At 41.5% G+C, this 17,492-nt stretch overlaps 1 protein-coding gene across 1 annotated transcript in view; it reads left to right on the forward strand.

Annotated features, from left to right (window-relative positions):
• The window catches only part of COL22A1 (collagen type XXII alpha 1 chain), a 226,935-nt gene that overhangs the window by 175,929 nt on the left and 33,514 nt on the right, over nt 1–17,492 (forward strand). The window contains exons 36-42 of the mRNA XM_030505667.1: nt 135–188; nt 2,361–2,414; nt 3,976–4,080; nt 4,587–4,631; nt 7,668–7,745; nt 11,298–11,333; nt 12,236–12,289. Coding sequence (XP_030361527.1) covers nt 135–188; nt 2,361–2,414; nt 3,976–4,080; nt 4,587–4,631; nt 7,668–7,745; nt 11,298–11,333; nt 12,236–12,289 — 426 coding nt within the window. The remainder of the gene's footprint in view (nt 1–134; nt 189–2,360; nt 2,415–3,975; nt 4,081–4,586; nt 4,632–7,667; nt 7,746–11,297; nt 11,334–12,235; nt 12,290–17,492) is intronic.

A 17,492-nucleotide genomic window follows, 5' to 3' on the forward strand; every position in this document is an offset into this window, starting at 1 on the left:
AATGCTGTTGTTTTCTTTGTGCTTGTACAACACCTTGTCTGACATAAACTCCAGTCTTACAAGGAACATCTTGCTCCTATGGTGGTACAAGTTGTGAATTACACATGCACATGCACTTCATTTTCTTAACACAGGGTGTGACTGGGCCAGCAGGACCCCCAGGTCCAAGAGGCTTACCAGGAAATGTGGTATGTATGTACCAGTGTATTTGTTTTCCTATCTGTGCCCTCATTTCTTTATTGAGTATTTCTAGTCTTCCCTTCCACAGGGTTTATTATCAGGTTCAAAAGGCTGTGTTTCATTACACATTTTTAATGGTTGAATTGAAATATCTGGAGGCACCTGGGAATGGTGTATCCATGAAACATATACTCATTTGTAGCAAGAGGGAGGCATGGAGCTGCTTTGTTCCTCATCAAATGGTTAAAAGTGATTTTTGCTGCCAGCTCTTCAAGAGAAAAGTTGCAATATTTATTGTCTTGGGTTTGTTTCCTTTGCCTCATTTTAATTTTTCCTTTCCTTTTGAAAACATGACTTCTTGATATAAAAATTGCATGGTAAACACCCATTTTTATTATGAAAGCATCTAAGTATTTGATCCTATAATCAAAGCTTCGAAATCAATAGAGTGCCCTTACCTCAGTAGGTGTTCATCACCACCACTAAGTTGATAGAGCTTTTCGTGTTCGCAAAAGAAATTTCTGGACTAACCTACTCCCTGTTCACCAGTGTAATTTTCATTCTAGTAGTTGGGGTTTCTCTTTGTTTACATCCAAGTAAGTGAAAAACAGCAGTTAGACCCCATTTTCTAACATGTTCAGCACAGTGGTTTAGCACAAAGGGCTCTTTAAGTCAGAGTTTATTGCCTGGGCAATCCAAGAAATCTTAAATTGCCTTTCTGCTAATTGTTAAGATAGATACATTTGATTGTATTCATGTAGTGATTAAATTTCAAACTGAAAGATGATATTGAAAGTGAAGACCATTTTCAATTTCATGTTCCTTTAAGCAAACTTCTATACCAGTGGTACCAATATATTATCTAACAAAGCTACTATAGTAGGAAATAATCTTTACTGCTACAGAAAGGAAAATAATTATTGCATCCATCCTGAGGAGGTGTTCTGCTGACAGGCAGAGTATGCAACAAAATGACCATAGACTAGCTGTATAACATGCACAGTTTATTGAACAAGCACAGTAACACACTAGAGCAAACAAGCACACTATGGCAAATCGGGTGTATATCTACATATAGCAAACAAGTACAATAAAGCAAGTCATATATCTATATATAAGTAAAGTACAGAGGAAAATTAGCAATGCATCAAATCATTACTGTATAGAGAAAACAGAGGTTAAGAAGAAATAAATCACCAATGAATCATCATCCAGGCCCATGCTTCCAGCTGGGAATCCCCATTGCAGCTGATGCCGGGAGTCTCAGGCAGTTGGGAAAGTTTCTGCATGGTGCATCCACTCGTAAGTGAGGACTCAGAATCAGCTACAAGAAGGTGCTGCTTTTATACCCTTAGAAAAACAACCGGCTTTATGACAGCTCTGTAGTTGTTTACTTGTGAGGCCGTGCAGTTTCTCATGATCTCACTGTTGTCACAAGGAACATTCACATATATACTCTGCCAAATACACTTCGACAAAAAACATACTTTGTTACATCTCTCGGTCATGAGTGGGAATCAACTCTCAGCTAGGCTCCCATGCATTACAGGAGGTCAATGCAATCTTGCTGGTGCCAGGACATCATTTCACATCTTAAAATGGAGTACCACTCCATCACGTGTTTTGGTGAGTTAAGAAGTTACAGGATTTAATTTAGAGCTCTACATCATCTATATTTTGACAAGGAATCCTTTGAGATTTGCCAGGCCATGAAAAGGATTAAAACCTGAAATAGAGGTAAAATGAACATAGCTGTTTCCCAAGGAATAGTTTTGGAGAGCAGTAGCCATAAGAAAAATAATATTGTGAGACTTTGGGCATCTCTGATACAGAGGTGTTGATTGGGAGTTTGTTGGTAATGGATTAGGAACTGCTGAAGATTCCGTGGAGTGAAAAAATGTAGTTATTGGTAGAAGGAGAATGCACAAATCCGGGATTAGCTCAATTTCTGCTTTTGCTCTTCAGCTCTTTTTTGTATTGGAAATGAAAAACCCCAACCCTTCTTTAAGGACTTGGTACACAGCTTTTCTGTGGTGTTCTCTGGATTACAGGTTGCCTGTACTGGGAAATGTAAAACTGATACTAATCCTTGAGATAGAGTGTACTAAACCCACAGGTCAATCCAGTTGCTACACTGCCTAAAAAGAAAGTTTTAAGCTTCAAAGTTCTTTTCTCTCCAGGGTGTGCCTGGACACCCTGGGCTACCAGGAAAAGAAGGAGAAAAAGGGGAAAAGGTGAGTTTGTTCTTTCACAAATTTGTTTCTTTGCTTCTTGGGCATTATTCTATGATTCTATGATTTTAAGTAACCTGGGACAGAAGCGGTCTGGACTGGGACATTATGTTTGTGGATGGTTAAGACACATGGGCTCATTAGATCATTTTGTCTGACCTCCTCTATTACACATGCTATAAAGTTTTTACCCTGTTGCAGCTTTATAATTTACTTAATAAAACCACTGAGATACAACTGGATACAGTGAGGCCACCGCTGCACATTTTGTAATGGTGATCTTCTGCTGTTCTCATTGCCTGATAGGAGCAGGGGTTTGGTGATTTAAGTATCTCCTATTCATCACTGTAAACCCAAAGCTGGAAGAAAAACTGGCTTTCATGTTTAGGAAACTGAGATTTCTTCTTTCCTGATAAGTTGTTCTAACTGATCATTAGCTTAGCTTTCTAGTGCACCCTCTCTTACCTTTTGCCTGCCTTGCCTAACTGTTATGTCCCACCTCATAGCTAGGCAGTGAGCTTTCTAAGTCAGGGGTTTGTCATTTACTCATACTTTGCACAGAGCCCAGCATGCTGATGTCCTGACCTTTGTTTGCTGGAGTCAGAATGATTAATCAGAAACATGGCCCCATAATGTATATTTAAGGAGTTTAAAAGGGAATGAATCCTAGCCCCTTAAGTCAAATCATCTTCCAGAGTACCGAGATCTACCTCAGGGTCATGTGTGGGGCAAGGGCTCTCTCATATAGCGTGGTGGATGGAGTCATGCACTTCACTCGCAAAAGAGAAGCAGCGATATATTTTATTGATACAAGACAGCGAGTTAACAAAGTTCAATGGTAAATGTGACAGTGGTTTAATGAGATTTGATGGCACGTTTATTTACTGCATAGAGGGCAGTGCCAGATGAAACTGTCAGGGAGACCTTCCTGTTGAGTTATGAGGTTCAGAAAGGATCCTCTTGCATCCTTAACTCCTCAGAGGAGTAACCTTGAGAGGTGTCCCTATTCAGGGAGAGATCATGGCATATAGCCCAGTACAGTGCTGGAAAGCTCAATGAATCTTGGCTTTCCCATTATTGATAGTGTAAGAGGATTGTTGATATTTGCGGATCAACTTCAGATGTTAGTTTTTTCCAAATTTGGCTGGAGTTAGACATTGGTCAGCACTTGGGTAGGTGGGTGCATTGTTCAAATTAGCCTTTGGCTATTGTATTGTTATCTCTCTCCACTTTCAGCTGGATGCATCTGTTACAATTGCCACTGATGGTTATCACTTTAGCAGGGTTATGGGAAATAAAGGTCAGGTTTGGGAAGGGGGGGAGCACACCGTCACATATAGCTGATTCCCAAAACATTTTGAAGTGTCCTTTTACTTTCCTTAAGGAAAACTACCCGTGCCTTCAGATTACTGAAGGAAAAGGCTTCCTGTAAAAGAGGTTTCCTAGGATGTCAAGAGAAATTCAGATGAGAAGACTTGAAAAAAATGTGTATATTTCAGTCCTAATGAAAGACCTGAATGATTTATGTATGCTACTAAGAGTTTTGCTGGATTGTCTTCTGCAGGGTGATCCTGGAAAAGAAGGAAAAATGGGTTTACCTGGGCCAGCTGGTGAGCCAGGGCGTGCTGGAGAGCCAGGTTTGCCTGGTAAGGGAAAAGATGGAGAACAGGTAAGTACTACTGGCAAGGTTTGTGCCTGAGTACCTCAATTTGAGATAGATGAACATGACTTCTGCAGAACGGTGGATTTGTGGTAGAGTTAGGCTGCATTGTCACAAGTGATCACATGCTGTCTACGTGAAGACACAAAGGGCCTGTCTGTGCAAGATGCTGCAGATCACAATGGCAAAAAGGCAGAAAGAATTGAAGCTGTATTTCTGAACATTAAACCCTCTTCGGTGTGCTGTGGTGGCTGTTGAAAACGCAGACCTCCACAAGGAGTAGCCATTGTCTTTGTGACCAGTAAAAAAATGATTAGCTTGATGGCAGTTCCCTAAAATCATTTAATTGTAGCCAAGTTAGCAGATTATTTGATTTGCTTACATGTTATCAGTAAAGTATCACCAGAACAGTGTGAGGTAAGGAGGGTGGCGATGGGGATGCTTGCTGCCTTGACTATCAGGCTCCTGTTTGGTTGAATGGTGACTGCTTTCTGGTTTTGGCTCTATCACTTTAGGGACAAAGAGGCCCACCAGGCTTGCCAGGACCCTTTGGACACAAGGTGAGCATGGACTTTATTGTGGACTGGTTCTCTCAATTGCTGGAACTGGAGAAAACATTATGGTGAAAACATGTCTGGTTTTCACTGGATAAAAAGAGTTTGTGAAGCTGCCACTCAAAAGTGCACTTCTAGCCTTTTAGGAAGTTCCTTTCTCTGTTAAAGATTTCTTTATTAATGTAGATGTAAAATGATTAAGATATGAATTAGCTGTGTTCATTATCCATATTTAAAAATCCTTCCAGCATTGTATGGATTCAACACAGACTAAGGGCTTAGTGTACACTTTTGCAGGGAAACTTTGACTGGAGACCTCTAATCCATGCAGCTAGAGAGACATTGTGTAGCTAAAGGATGATCTACTCTTGAGACTGCCTGTCAGCCCCTCAAAGAGCACTCCTCCATAGCACTCATCTCTCTCCAAGGAAGATGTGAATTGTTTTCCAATGGGACCAGATGGTCCTGGTTTACCCTCCTATTTTGTAGTTAAGGCAAAGACTACCTAGTTGATGGTGCTAATGACACTAATTTCTTCAGCTGAATGTAATCTTTATTCCCTTATAAATACACAGCAAATAGAGAAAGTAACAGAACAGCAAAAACCTTTGCTTCTGGAAGCATCTGATTTGTGCTTGAATCTTCAATCAGACATGTCAGAAATTCTCCTCTTTGAAATTCTGTGTCCTGGTCTGGATTGGAAGAAGAATGGGATGTTGGAACAGATTCTGTAAATGATATAAGTAGGAATATTGCAGTATGAGATTAGATCCATCTTGGTCCTGTATTTTTGAAATAATCAGACTGCTATGAAATGCTTTCATTTTGCTGCATTCTGTATAAATGCATTATAATTGTATGTATCTTTTGAGAGTTCAGAACACACAATAATAGGCTGAGAATTAATATAAAAGTCAGAAAAAAACCATTGAAAGATACCTTATGAAATACCCTATTCAATATCAACACAAGGTGGTAAGAATCTTAATTGTGCATGGGGAAATGCTATTGGACTTCTTGTATTGAAATTATGTTCTTGAATAAAATAGAGTTAAAGGATCTGCTGGAGTGTTTGAACTAATCAGAATATATTTTCTCTCACTCTCCTTGCAGTTGTTTCTTTGTAAGATAAGATTAGTATGAGAAGAAATAGACAAAGGGAAAAAATTAGGAGATATTGCAGACTGAACTTTGGGTGGGCAGAATCCATGAGTAATGATTTTTCTATCATGCTTCTATATAATTGGAAATAGCATAACAATAAATAACAGAAATAAGATTCATTGTTATAAATCTACTGCCAACATGAGACCAAATCTCACAACTACAATATAATCCACAAAAATCTTACTTGATTACAAAAGAACAGGCTTTAAATTTAAGTATTGCAGCTGAATCCTTTCTTAGTCCTCCGTCTACAATGTCCATTAAATAACGTCAAGAAGTTTTCTGTGCTCTGCAGGTTTTACTGTTGAAAATTCTGCTTTTTAGAAAGGAAGTCTCTCCTTTTATAGTATAGTCCTCTAGAGAGAATAGTAGAATCGTTGACTAATTTTCTTACTCCCAAATTGATCGTACACTAGTATGAGTAGGCCTATTTTGGTAAAAGAAAGGAGAACATTAAGATGTAACCGAACATCCATAATTCTTTCTTCCATGGATAAATTTTTGTCGCTGGTGAGGCCACACTAGAATACAAGAGAGACATTGAGGTGCTGGAGCGGGTCCAGAGAAGGGCAACGGAGCTGGTTCAGGGCCTGGAGCACAAGTGTGATGAGGAACGGCTGAGGGACCTGGGGGTTTAGTCTGGAGAAGAGAAAGCTCAGGGGGGACCTTATTGCTCTCTACAACTGCCTGACAGGAGGTTGTAGTGAGGTGGGGTCAGTGTCTTCTCCCAATTAACAAGTGATAGGACAAGAGGAAACGGCCTCAAGCTTCACCAGCGGAGGTTTAGATTGGAGATTAGGAGCAATCTCTTCATCGAGAGGGTGGTCAGGCATTGGAACAGGCTGTCCAGGGCAGTGCTGGAGTCACTGCCCCTGGAAGTTTTCAAAAAACATGCGGATGAGGCCCTCAATGACATGGTTTAGTGGTGGCCTTGGCAGTGCTGGACTAAAGGTTGGACTTGATAATCTTCAAGGTCTTTTCCAACCTAGCTGATTCTATGATTCTAAATATTGAGTAATGTTTGCAGGTTAGCCATCTACCATAGAAAGACAGAAAGAAAAGCACATTATGGTACTTAGCATTTCCCCAAGCTGAGGACGGTGCCTAATACTCTGCAGGCAATGGCAAATGCTGGAAATTGGGTGCTGTGCACTAAAGTAAAATACTTGTAGAGGTTGCGTTCCGACACTGTTACGTGATGTGGCACACACTGACATTGTGTGAGTGCTCACAGAAGTGGTCTGGGGTCTGTAAAGGAAGGGGGCAATTTTCTTGGCATGATGTGACAGTAACTGTCACACACTATCTGTCACCATATCCCCATGCTGTCACAGCCTAATACTGTTCCTCTGTGGGCAGGATGAGGTCAGGATGTATCAGTGTTATGTTTGTTGTAGAACCTGAATGCATTTCGGTACTTAAAAGAGGCCTGTAAAAAGATGGAAAGAGACTTTTTAGCAGGGCCTGTTTTGATAGGAAGAGGGATGATGGTTTTAAACCAAAAGAGGGGGGGTTCAGGCTGGATGTGAGGAAAAAATTCTTTACAATGAGGGTGGTACAACACTGGCACAGGTTGCCCAGAGAGGTGGTGGATGCGCCATCCCTGTAGACATTGAAGGCCAGGCTGGATGTGGTTCTGGGCAACCTGATCTAGATGAAGATGTCCCTGCTCATTGCATGGGGGTTTGACTAGATGACCTTTGAAGGTCCCTTCCAACCCAAACTATTCTATGATTCATAGAATCATAGAATTATAGAATGGTTTGGGTTGGAAAGGACCTTAAGATCATCTAGTTCCAACTCCCCTGCCATGGTCAGGGACACCTATGTTTTCTCAACAGTGCACAAAGCCCTTAACTTCTTTCTTTGTTTCAGGGTGAGAGGGGACCTCCTGGCCTCCCTGGACAGCCAGGAGACAGAGGTGCACCAGGAATCGGGCTGACTGGACTCCCTGTAAGTAACAGGTCCTGCTAGAATTTGTAACAAGACAAAAACCCATCAGCATCTCGGGAACACGTTGCCTGTGCTCAGCTGTACCAAAAGCATGTTGGACATTTCACCCTCTGAAGAGGCAAACTGCAAACTAGTCAAGAAGCTGTCACTGTGGCTCAGATGTCTACAAGTCTGTTGTGAGAGCTCTTGATGCATTCATTTTCAGTTGAAAGGCAGAGAAGTGCTATAGGAGCAATTCATATCACTGGCTGTTACTCCTGACTTTTCTGTGTCATCTTGACACATTGGCTGTGGATGTGAGTTGAGATTTGTGCTGAGCCAGCAGGTCTGGTCTGCTGGGCAGATGGAACCTTGCTGTCACCTTATTAGGAGGGATGAGTGGGACACACATGCCCACATCAGTGATATAGTCAGCACTGATGGGGAAATACAAAATCAGGTTGCTTAAATTGCTGCATTCCAAGAGAGCCAGTGTCCCCATGATTTCCTACAAAACATCCAGATCTGCTCTCACCTCTGGCCCCTGTATCTGGGATTCTGCTGTGGAAAGTTTGGATTTTCATATCGCTGGAGTTTGGTCTTTTCAGTACTTGTCATATACAGCTCATCTTGAGATGAGGGGGATTTGGGAGTGCTCTGGCTGTAGCTTTGCTCAGAGACCTCCAGATGTGCTCTGAATTTGTAAGCGAGATGTTTAGGAGGAATCAAACTTTATTTCCAGCTGTAATTGCTAGGTGGTATCTGAGACCTTGTATTCTTTTGCAACCCCTTTCACACACCATGATACTGTACCAATCATAGCCAATGTTTCGTTGTTGTGGTTATCTAGATACAAGTTTCCCAATTAGTACTGGCAATTAACCTTGAAATGATGTCATATTGCTGTGTAATCCTGGTTGACAAATCTAGTTTTATGAGCTAGATTTCCACTTCATATTTGCTTTTACCAAGTTGAATACCATATAAAGTAAAGTAGACTGGGTCAGTCATATTTTGCATTATGACTATGTCATGGCCTTCATGGTCGTCACAGTTACTGATGACTGAAGATTTGCTGGGTGTTATTTGTTACCATTTATCTAAGGAACAGTGATGTTCTTGCATTTCCTAATGTTCAGTCATTAATATTAAAAAGAGATTAACAAATGAGTATCTGGCTTGTTTGAAAGTCACTAGCCTGTGGGTAGTTTTAAATTACTGATTTTTACATTCAGTGCAGGGATAGATGAGTTCACTTCTGCATCCTGATGTACACTAGATGACAAAGTAATTCTTCATTAGGGCCTTCGCATCTGCTTATTTATGAACACAAATGACTAAGAGTTTGATCCCAAATGTAGACATCACTTTTCTCACACCAGAAGATTACTATTTTTGTGAGTCATCATTGTTTGACCATTGTTAGGATAAGTAGCCGCGTACATATTACACTATTCCTGATCGATTTGTCTTTGTTTATTTAATCGACTTCACTAAATACGTTTTCCAACAACTATTACAATAGTTTTTTCCATTGTAGTTTCATCATAACCTCAGCTCCAGTGCAGAGACTCTGGAATTTGAAAAACATTGTATAACCTTGAATCTATCAGACTTTCACGAAGACTGAGTCCCACAGAAAAAAAAGAAGAGTAAAGTCAGTGGAGCTGCTTCAGTGCATATCACATACTGAATTAAAGGTGTCAGCCTATACCCTTTTTAGCAATGTGAAAAAATTGTGTGTATAATACTTTCATCTTCAGAGCTGAGAGACTGCAACTCTTTTTAATCAGAGTCCTCTTGCTATTTCTTTCTGTGCCCTTTAAGTCCTCTCGGGCTTTACTGTTGCACATAGATGACAATTTTCTTACTTTGCTAAAGTATTCAGTTGCATAACACTGAGCCATAAACTGAGCATTAGCAGATTGTGTTCTTCCCAACTGAACCAGAAGCAGAAGAGGGGATTGCTTGGAGAAATTGGGTGAATTCACATGCCTATGCTGAAGCTGCCTAATGGAGGCATGTGCTGCATAAGTAGAAGGGTTTTGCTCTTGCTCTTTCTTGCCCTGTTCATATTACTAGGGGTTCAGAATTATGTATTTAGTCTTTGCTTAAGCAGAGCATTAAAGTGTCTTGCACGGAGGACTAGTATGAGGATTAGCGAATTAATGTGCCTGAAATAGAAACCAAAGGTAGAGAAGTCACAGTGTGAGACAATTTATTCAAACACAGCCCCAGAGAAGTGAGGTCAAGCCTTGTTTTGGGTGTGTTTGACTCATCCATGCTGGATATGGGTAGTGCATCACTTCTGTTGCAACTTCTTAAATCACACACCTAAACAAAATAGCATATGCACGTCCACTACACTCCCTGCTTTGACCTCATTTAAAGAGCACAAAGGTCCTGTGGGATGCTTTTCCTTTTGTTAGAGGTAGCAGATTACAGTGGTCTTCAGGACCTGGGGGAATTGTAAGGGTGCTGCGGTTCTGTGTCCCCAGGTCCAGCCAGTAGCGCTGCTAAGCACGTACTGCCAATGGGCGTATGCACATGCAATGCACACGCGTACACACATGTTTGCAGCTACACAGACCAATGCAGAGAACAATGCCTTCATGAACACCCATATAAATCTAAACAGCACTCTCAGAAACATGATCAAGAATGTCTCAATCTGTCTCCCCCTCTCTGGCTGATGGGGTTTGAAGGCCACTGTTGGGATATATATATGAAATGTGGATCTTTCCTGCAGCTGAATTTGTACACCTGCTTTGCCCAGTACTCAGGCCTCTGCATCCCAATGTCCTCTAGTTGCTGTCACTCAGACCTCGTGTACTCACCAATTCATGTGGTTTCAGGCCCACTCAGATTCGTGAGCTCACCCATGCTGAAGCATGTTACAAACAGGATTTAATGTGAATATAGTAAATGGGGTTACATCAGGCTGGTGGCCAGTCACCAGTGGGGTTCCCCAGGGCTCAAGGAGGGTAGTGTAGGAGGGGGTGCTGATATCCTCTCTATGGTGATCAGCAATTGGACATGAGAAAACCAAATGAAGCTTCATCAGGGGAAGTTCAGATGGGGCATAGGGAAAAGGTCCTTCTCTGCAAGAGCAGTCAGTCACTGGAACAGGCTCCCCAGGGAAGCGGTCACAGCACCAAGTCAGAGTTCAAGGAGCGTCTAGATGATGCTCTTAGTCATATGGTTTAGATTTAGGCAGTCCTGCGAGAAGCAGGCAGTTGAACTCAATGATCCTCATGAGTCCCTTCCAACTTAAGATATTCTATGATTCTATGACTGTGGTTATGAAGTGCAGGGCTCAGTCAGACAAGTATCATGTTAGCATACAGCTGACCCCTCTGGTCCCTTTTTCTCTCTTTTTTTCTCACTCTGCCTTTGACATTCCCCTAAGCATCCTGCTGTGAGTGTTCTACACCCCAAGAATGTCTGTATGAGCAGCCTGTCAGACTTTCTCTTTTTCCTCACCCTTCCTACTCCAATTTTATGTTGTTGCTTCAGGTCCCAGCCTGATCAGCATTTTAAGTGTTTTGATTGCTGTGTCTTTTCTGTTTGCAGGGCCCAGTGGGACCTCCAGGAGGCAAAGGGTCATTGGTACAGTATGTCTTTCTAACTGCATCCAGATTTTATGTAGAGGGGGCAACCTCACTGATTGTGTTTCTACCAGTTATTTGATGAAAGCATGTTTAGCTTCTTTTTGCCCAAGGATGGTAGGGTCACAGGGTGCCTGACTCTCAGAAAGGGACTTCTCTTGTGCATTACCAACTACTTGTCTGCTATATTGAGTTGTGAGAGTTGATTTAGACTCTCAGCATGGTGACAACTTTTCCTTACCTGTTAATAGTCTTACAAAAGAAAGAATGAGTTTAACCCTTGACTGAAAAAAGTATTTCAAGGCACGTAATTCAAGGTACACTGCTATACCTAATAGCCAAGGCTTCAAAGATTAAAAATAAACCATTTTAAACATTTTTCTTACTTAAATCTTACAGAAACCTCTGCAATTCACAAATACGCTTAGTTCCTCAACATGTAGTTTTACAAGGCTGCAATCCACTGGTGTGAAACAGATAACTGTGTACCATGGTCTCTGTACACACTGGCATGAATCTCCAGCGTGACAGCCAGTTCTAGCCAGTGTACTAGCTTGGCACTGAGGATCTGAACCTTTCTCCTCTACAGACCTATGCTCAGTCATATTTTCTCCTGTTCATAAACTTGCCTCCTATAAAGAGTCATTATTACCTTTACAATCAAGGTATGTGAGGCTTGACTTTAGTGATGTAGGTAAAGTCCTCTGAGGCACAAAAATGACTGATACTGTGATAGTACAATGTGTGCTTTATATTCTTTTCCTTTAACTCTCTCTTAGTAGTTTAATTGCTGGTTAATTTTTTTCCCAATAACTATTGTGTTGAGGATTTCTCGTCTTCAGCTAAGAAGCACCTCATAACTACTGCTCACATCATTCGGTTTGTCTGTTCTTTCCCTACCAGGGTCCCCGCGGTGTACCTGGTATCCCTGGACCACAGGGGCCTCCTGGCCAGGATGTAAGTAAACTAAAAGTGTAAGTGCTCAAGAAATCTGACAATGCTCAAATCTAATTTCCCTAAAAACTGTGCTCTTTCTCAACTGCAATCATTGAGTGTACTAGGATGGTCCAAGGGAGATGATTCACAGAAGTGATGCTCTTACAAGTTAGGATGTCAAGGGGGAAACCAGTTAGGCTAAGGAGAGTTGCCTCAAGGAAGTGATGATCTTTACCACCGAACCACTTTTAAGTGACACTGGAAACTGGGCTTGACAGCATACACTGGGGAATGATCCTGCACTGGGAAAGGATGATATTTAAGCTGTCTAGGAACTTCTTAGAAGCTGCCGAGATAAGTAACTTACAATATTTCTATGAAAACAGGGCCACAGCTGTTAAAAAACTTTGTGTGAGTTCCTTTTGCTGCTGCTACTGTGCATGAAAGCTGACATTTTAACCTCTTGGGGCATTGTCCTCACTTGTGCCGTCTCAGTGGGTGAGTCATGGAGCTGAGAGATAGAGAGAAACGTGGCAGGTTCCCAGCTGGAAAGCTGACCCCTCTCACTGCCTGGTTTTGTCGCAGTGTGGAATCAGAAAGAGGAGTGATTTTAACTCTGTGGTCAGCAGCTCTGTGATGTGGAAACCAGTCCTGGATTAAAACCAGCAAGGAGGCTCTGAAGAGTTTGAAAGACTTGCTCTTTGGATTTTTGCCTGCTGAGAGAACACCATGGGGAAGGGGCAGCGGGCAGCGGGCTTTTGTAGTTCTCCTTTCCAGAGCTGCTTTATGATGCTGTCTGTCATAACGTATCATTACAAGGGGTAGTGGGTTCAAACTAAAACAGGGGAAGTTCAGGTTGGATATAAAGAAGTTCTTTACTCTGAGGGTGGTGAGGCACTGGCACAGGTTTCCCAGAGAAGTGATAAATGCTTCATCCCTGGCAGTGTTCAAGGCCACGTTGGACAGAGCCTTGGACCATGTGGTCTAGTGTGAGGTGTCCCTGCCCATGGCAGGGGGGTTGGAACTAGATGATCTTAAGGTCCTTTCCAACCTAAACCATTCTATGATTCTATGTCTGAAATGGTACCAGTTTTCACAAAGTCCTTGGCAAGTCATTTTCAACCCTGATGTTGCTTTTTTAATATACATCAACTGGCCTAAAGGGTGTACTTTCCTATGGGATGGATCTCCTTTCCTCCTGCAATGTCTGGAGAAGAAGGTCTAGTTTTCTTCCCACTTACTTTATCACAATACAAATGATTATGGCCAGAGTATTCCTTCCATGGCCAGACCATGATAGTAGAAATGGTTCTTTTCCTCCATCACCGTGTGTCCCTGAGCAGCCACAGATTCAGGTTGATTATGTCCTGCTGACTGCCACTAGATCTCCTTACTCTGTCTCAGATGTCTGAGATTTTTTAATAAAGCCGTTTAAACAACAGCTGAAATAGATGGGTTTATTACAAATGTATTGTGTGAGGCGAGTGCCAGAGACAGCTTTTCGGAGTCTCTTTCTGGGTATATTCAGATCAGCACTGACTGATCAGCTCTTGGACAAGCAGTGCTACAGTCTTTACATTTCTCCTTTTCCCTGCAGAAATTACCCAAACAGAACCATTCCTTATGGTACTGATGAAATGCATCCTTTATTACACCAACTGTTTTAATTGCACTCAATATGGCCGTTAGAAGCTCTCTGTATCCTGACTCATCGTCTGTTAAGCAATTCTACCTGCATTTCAGGAAGCGTAAATGTAACTACAGGGCACATTCCAACATTTCTTGATATAACAGCAGGGATACCTACTCTGACAAGATCAGGCATTTGCAGTTTCTTGATCTCCACTTTCATTTATGACTAGTACAAAGGATTTTTTGTTCTGCTTTTGCACTCTTGTATATCAATGTAGTGTTCCTGTATTCTTTGAAGCATGCCCATTTTTGTACTCTGTTGTATTTAAACAGTATGTCATCGGTTAGGAAAGCTTCAATTTGAATTGCTAATATGAGTTTACCATGCAACTCCCAAGCCATTCAGTGGTAATAGCTTCAATTACTTGCCTTGGTGTCTTATTTTTTGCTGTAGCCTTTGCAACTATATTCCATTTTATTTTTTCCTGGGACTGAATAGTTCTTTTAAATCACATTTGCATACATTACGTGATTCTCTGCTTTATTTTTTCCAGTTGCAGACTCACCAGATGCTCTTGGTAGTGTCTGCTATAAGTTGTTATATTCCCTGATACTGCAAATCAGATTTGCAGTTGTATTTGGAGAGGTGGAAAAGTCAATACTTCTTTTGCAATAGCTTTAGCCAGAATTATCTCACATAAGTGAATAGATTGGGTTTTGCATATGACTACATTCTAGCTTCTTTCTAGAGCCCTAAAACCATGTGCCGTATTGTTTGCAATAGCACTGCCCAGGATCACCTTTTGAAACATCTTTTGGCAATTCAATCAAACATCAGAAGTTCTCAGGACAGCGCCTCGTTTTATTAAACTTTAGGGTTTGAAAATCCTTGTCCATGTGTACAGTAGAGTCATGCTGGTTTGGTTTTGTTCCATTCCTCTTAGCAAAAGGCTTGATGTTTATTTGGCCTCTAGAGTTCACTATGTCCATAAATCCCTACAGATTCTCTTCTTTTGAGACAAAGCTGAGACAAGCTGTCTTGTCCCATATATGTTATTTTCTTATCCTTAAATTTGAATACTTTTTTTTCCTGGCTAACTAAAACTCTAATTTTTAAAGCCTGAAAGTACTTTCTGTAGGCTTTTTTGTGGTCTTTAACTTCTCCTATAGTAGGAGTAATCAGTTCCGTATCAAGGCTACTATGTATTGTGCCTAGTTTCCTGCCTCCAATTACCTCAAATATGACTTTCACTTGCCTTTAGGAAGAGCAAAAAATCCAAATCACATTTTAAGCTGGCAGTATTCCTGTATTAAGCATTAAAAAAGTGTAGCCTTAAGCACCTTCTTTCAGAGACATTGGCCAATTTCTTATATTGAGAGTTACATGTCGCCTCCTTGCCAGCTGGTCTAGCTTGAAGTTTGCTGATGCAAACACATCCCCTGCAACACACACAGCAGGACTGGGGAAGATACAGACCCTTGACCCATCCCGGCTGACACCAGGTACTCGGGCTATGTCACTTGTGGTCCCACACCAGCTGCCCGCATGGAGCCCCTCACTCGCTTTGCTCATGCTGGTCCCCCAGTAGGTGGTTTTGGGAAGAGACACCATTCCCGCCCCGGTGACTAAAGGTCAAAGACCCCTGCAGTCACTCCAGTAGCTGACAGGTAGGCTGGGAGCCAGGATCCCAGTCTGACTTCAGTAGCTGGTGCCAGTTTTCAGTAACATGCATGTCTCACCAGTAGCTGGCACTTAGTCCTTGCAGCACACATACATACACATTATCCCAAGAGATAGTTAAGAAAGGATTATTAGGAAGATATGCTAGGATCATAGTGATCAGGTGCAGGACTCAGCCAGGCAATTGCACTAACCAGCCCCTTTTACAGACAGAGAGGGTAATCAGGTATTGCAACAGGCTTCCCAGGGCAGGGATGGAGCCATTGTGCCTAGATGTGTTCAAAAACTATGTAGATGAGGCCCTCAGTAACATGGTTTAGTGGTGGTCTTGACAGTCCTGGGGTAATGGTTGGACTTTATGATTTTAAAGATCTTTTCCAACCTGGTTGATTCTGTGATTCTATAACACATTTACACAGTCTCTTTTATATATATATATGTCTGTCTACTCCCATGCTTATTCCTCTCTGCTCCCTTTTTCTTATGCATGTCCCCTCATGCATCTCCACATCTCTATCAATTCCTGCACCCCCTCCCAGTTCAGGGTCCCCCTGGTTTACGATCTTACCGCTTGCAAAGGCCACCTTGATCTTCCTGGAAGTGAAGCCTGTGGTTTCTTGATAGCCTATCAATTAGTGTGAGTTGCAAGGTTTGTTTCTTGTTTCGCTCTGTGTCTTGGTTTATTTCTTTTCTGATTTCTTCTTTTCCCTTAGTTTCCAAAGTGACAACATCCTGGATCAGATAACTTGCTGGAATAAACCTTCTCACACTCTCACATGCCTTCAACAATTAGTGTCACTGTCCAGCTTTGTTTCCCATCACTGCCTCCCTTATTTGTTGGTCAGGTTTGTGTCCCTCTATGTTCTTATTTATGGCTTCCTCCTTGTTTTCCCTTGTTGCTTTGAAAAAGGTGTACCTCTAAAGGAGCAGACACTCTTTGGCCTTAACCTTACACTACACATTTTTGGGGAAGCATCCATTCTCCTCTGTCTGTCTGCTGGGAGATAAAATGTTTCTGTTCACATACCTATTTAATTCCCATAGATTAGAAAACAATCTGAATGAGGCATTTTCCTGTCCTACTATTAGCAGTGAGGGCACCAATTTAATAGACTCTTTCTACATTTTGATTATGATCATTTTAATTAACATGAACATTGAATTAATAACTTTTTAATTATGTTAATTATTTATAATTACGTTCCAGTGTTACCAAGAAGTTAATCTTCCCTGCATTTATTTTCATAATTACAAAAACTTTGTGGATGCATAATTACTGTCATCAGAGCTGAAAAGCAGAGTTTTCTGTTCTGGGGTTCATTTTCCCATATAGTTAGAAAGATAGTTTCAAGGAGCCTTTGTATTTGTTTTAGGATACATACACCCCAAACCAGAGTACACTTATTAAATCCCCTATTGGCCTTTTATTCCTGGGACTTACAACCTATTTTAGCTATTGCTTTTCAAGCTTAATTTTCAGTCTTGAAATAGAACTACCCCGCCACAAGCCTGCATGACTGGTTTCCACTTTTATTTTCCCATACATCACTTACTTACCTAAGCCTCAATTTTCAGCATGTCATCTGCACAGCTTCCATCAATCCCCAGTTAGAGACCATTCCTGTGTGTCGTATTTTGAAGATCTGTGCATCATACCTCCTCACTCCTGATGTCTTTTTCCTGCACTGGTTCGCTGTACCACTCATTGGATACTTTGTGCCAGCCACTGTTGGCTGCAAACTCCTGAAAGTGTTCAAACGTTATGAGCTTTCCAACACTGGAAGATCTGTGCATGTCCCTTCATCACATTAGCAATGTTTATTTTCAATACCATGCCTTTTTTTTGGGGCAGGTTTGCTGAAGTTCTTTTTTTATGTATTTGTTTTCTGGCCTTCTCTTTTCCAGTTTCCT

Source organism: Strigops habroptila, chromosome 1 (assembly GCF_004027225.2).
Source record: "Strigops habroptila isolate Jane chromosome 1, bStrHab1.2.pri, whole genome shotgun sequence".
NCBI lineage: Eukaryota > Metazoa > Chordata > Aves > Psittaciformes > Psittacidae > Strigops > Strigops habroptila.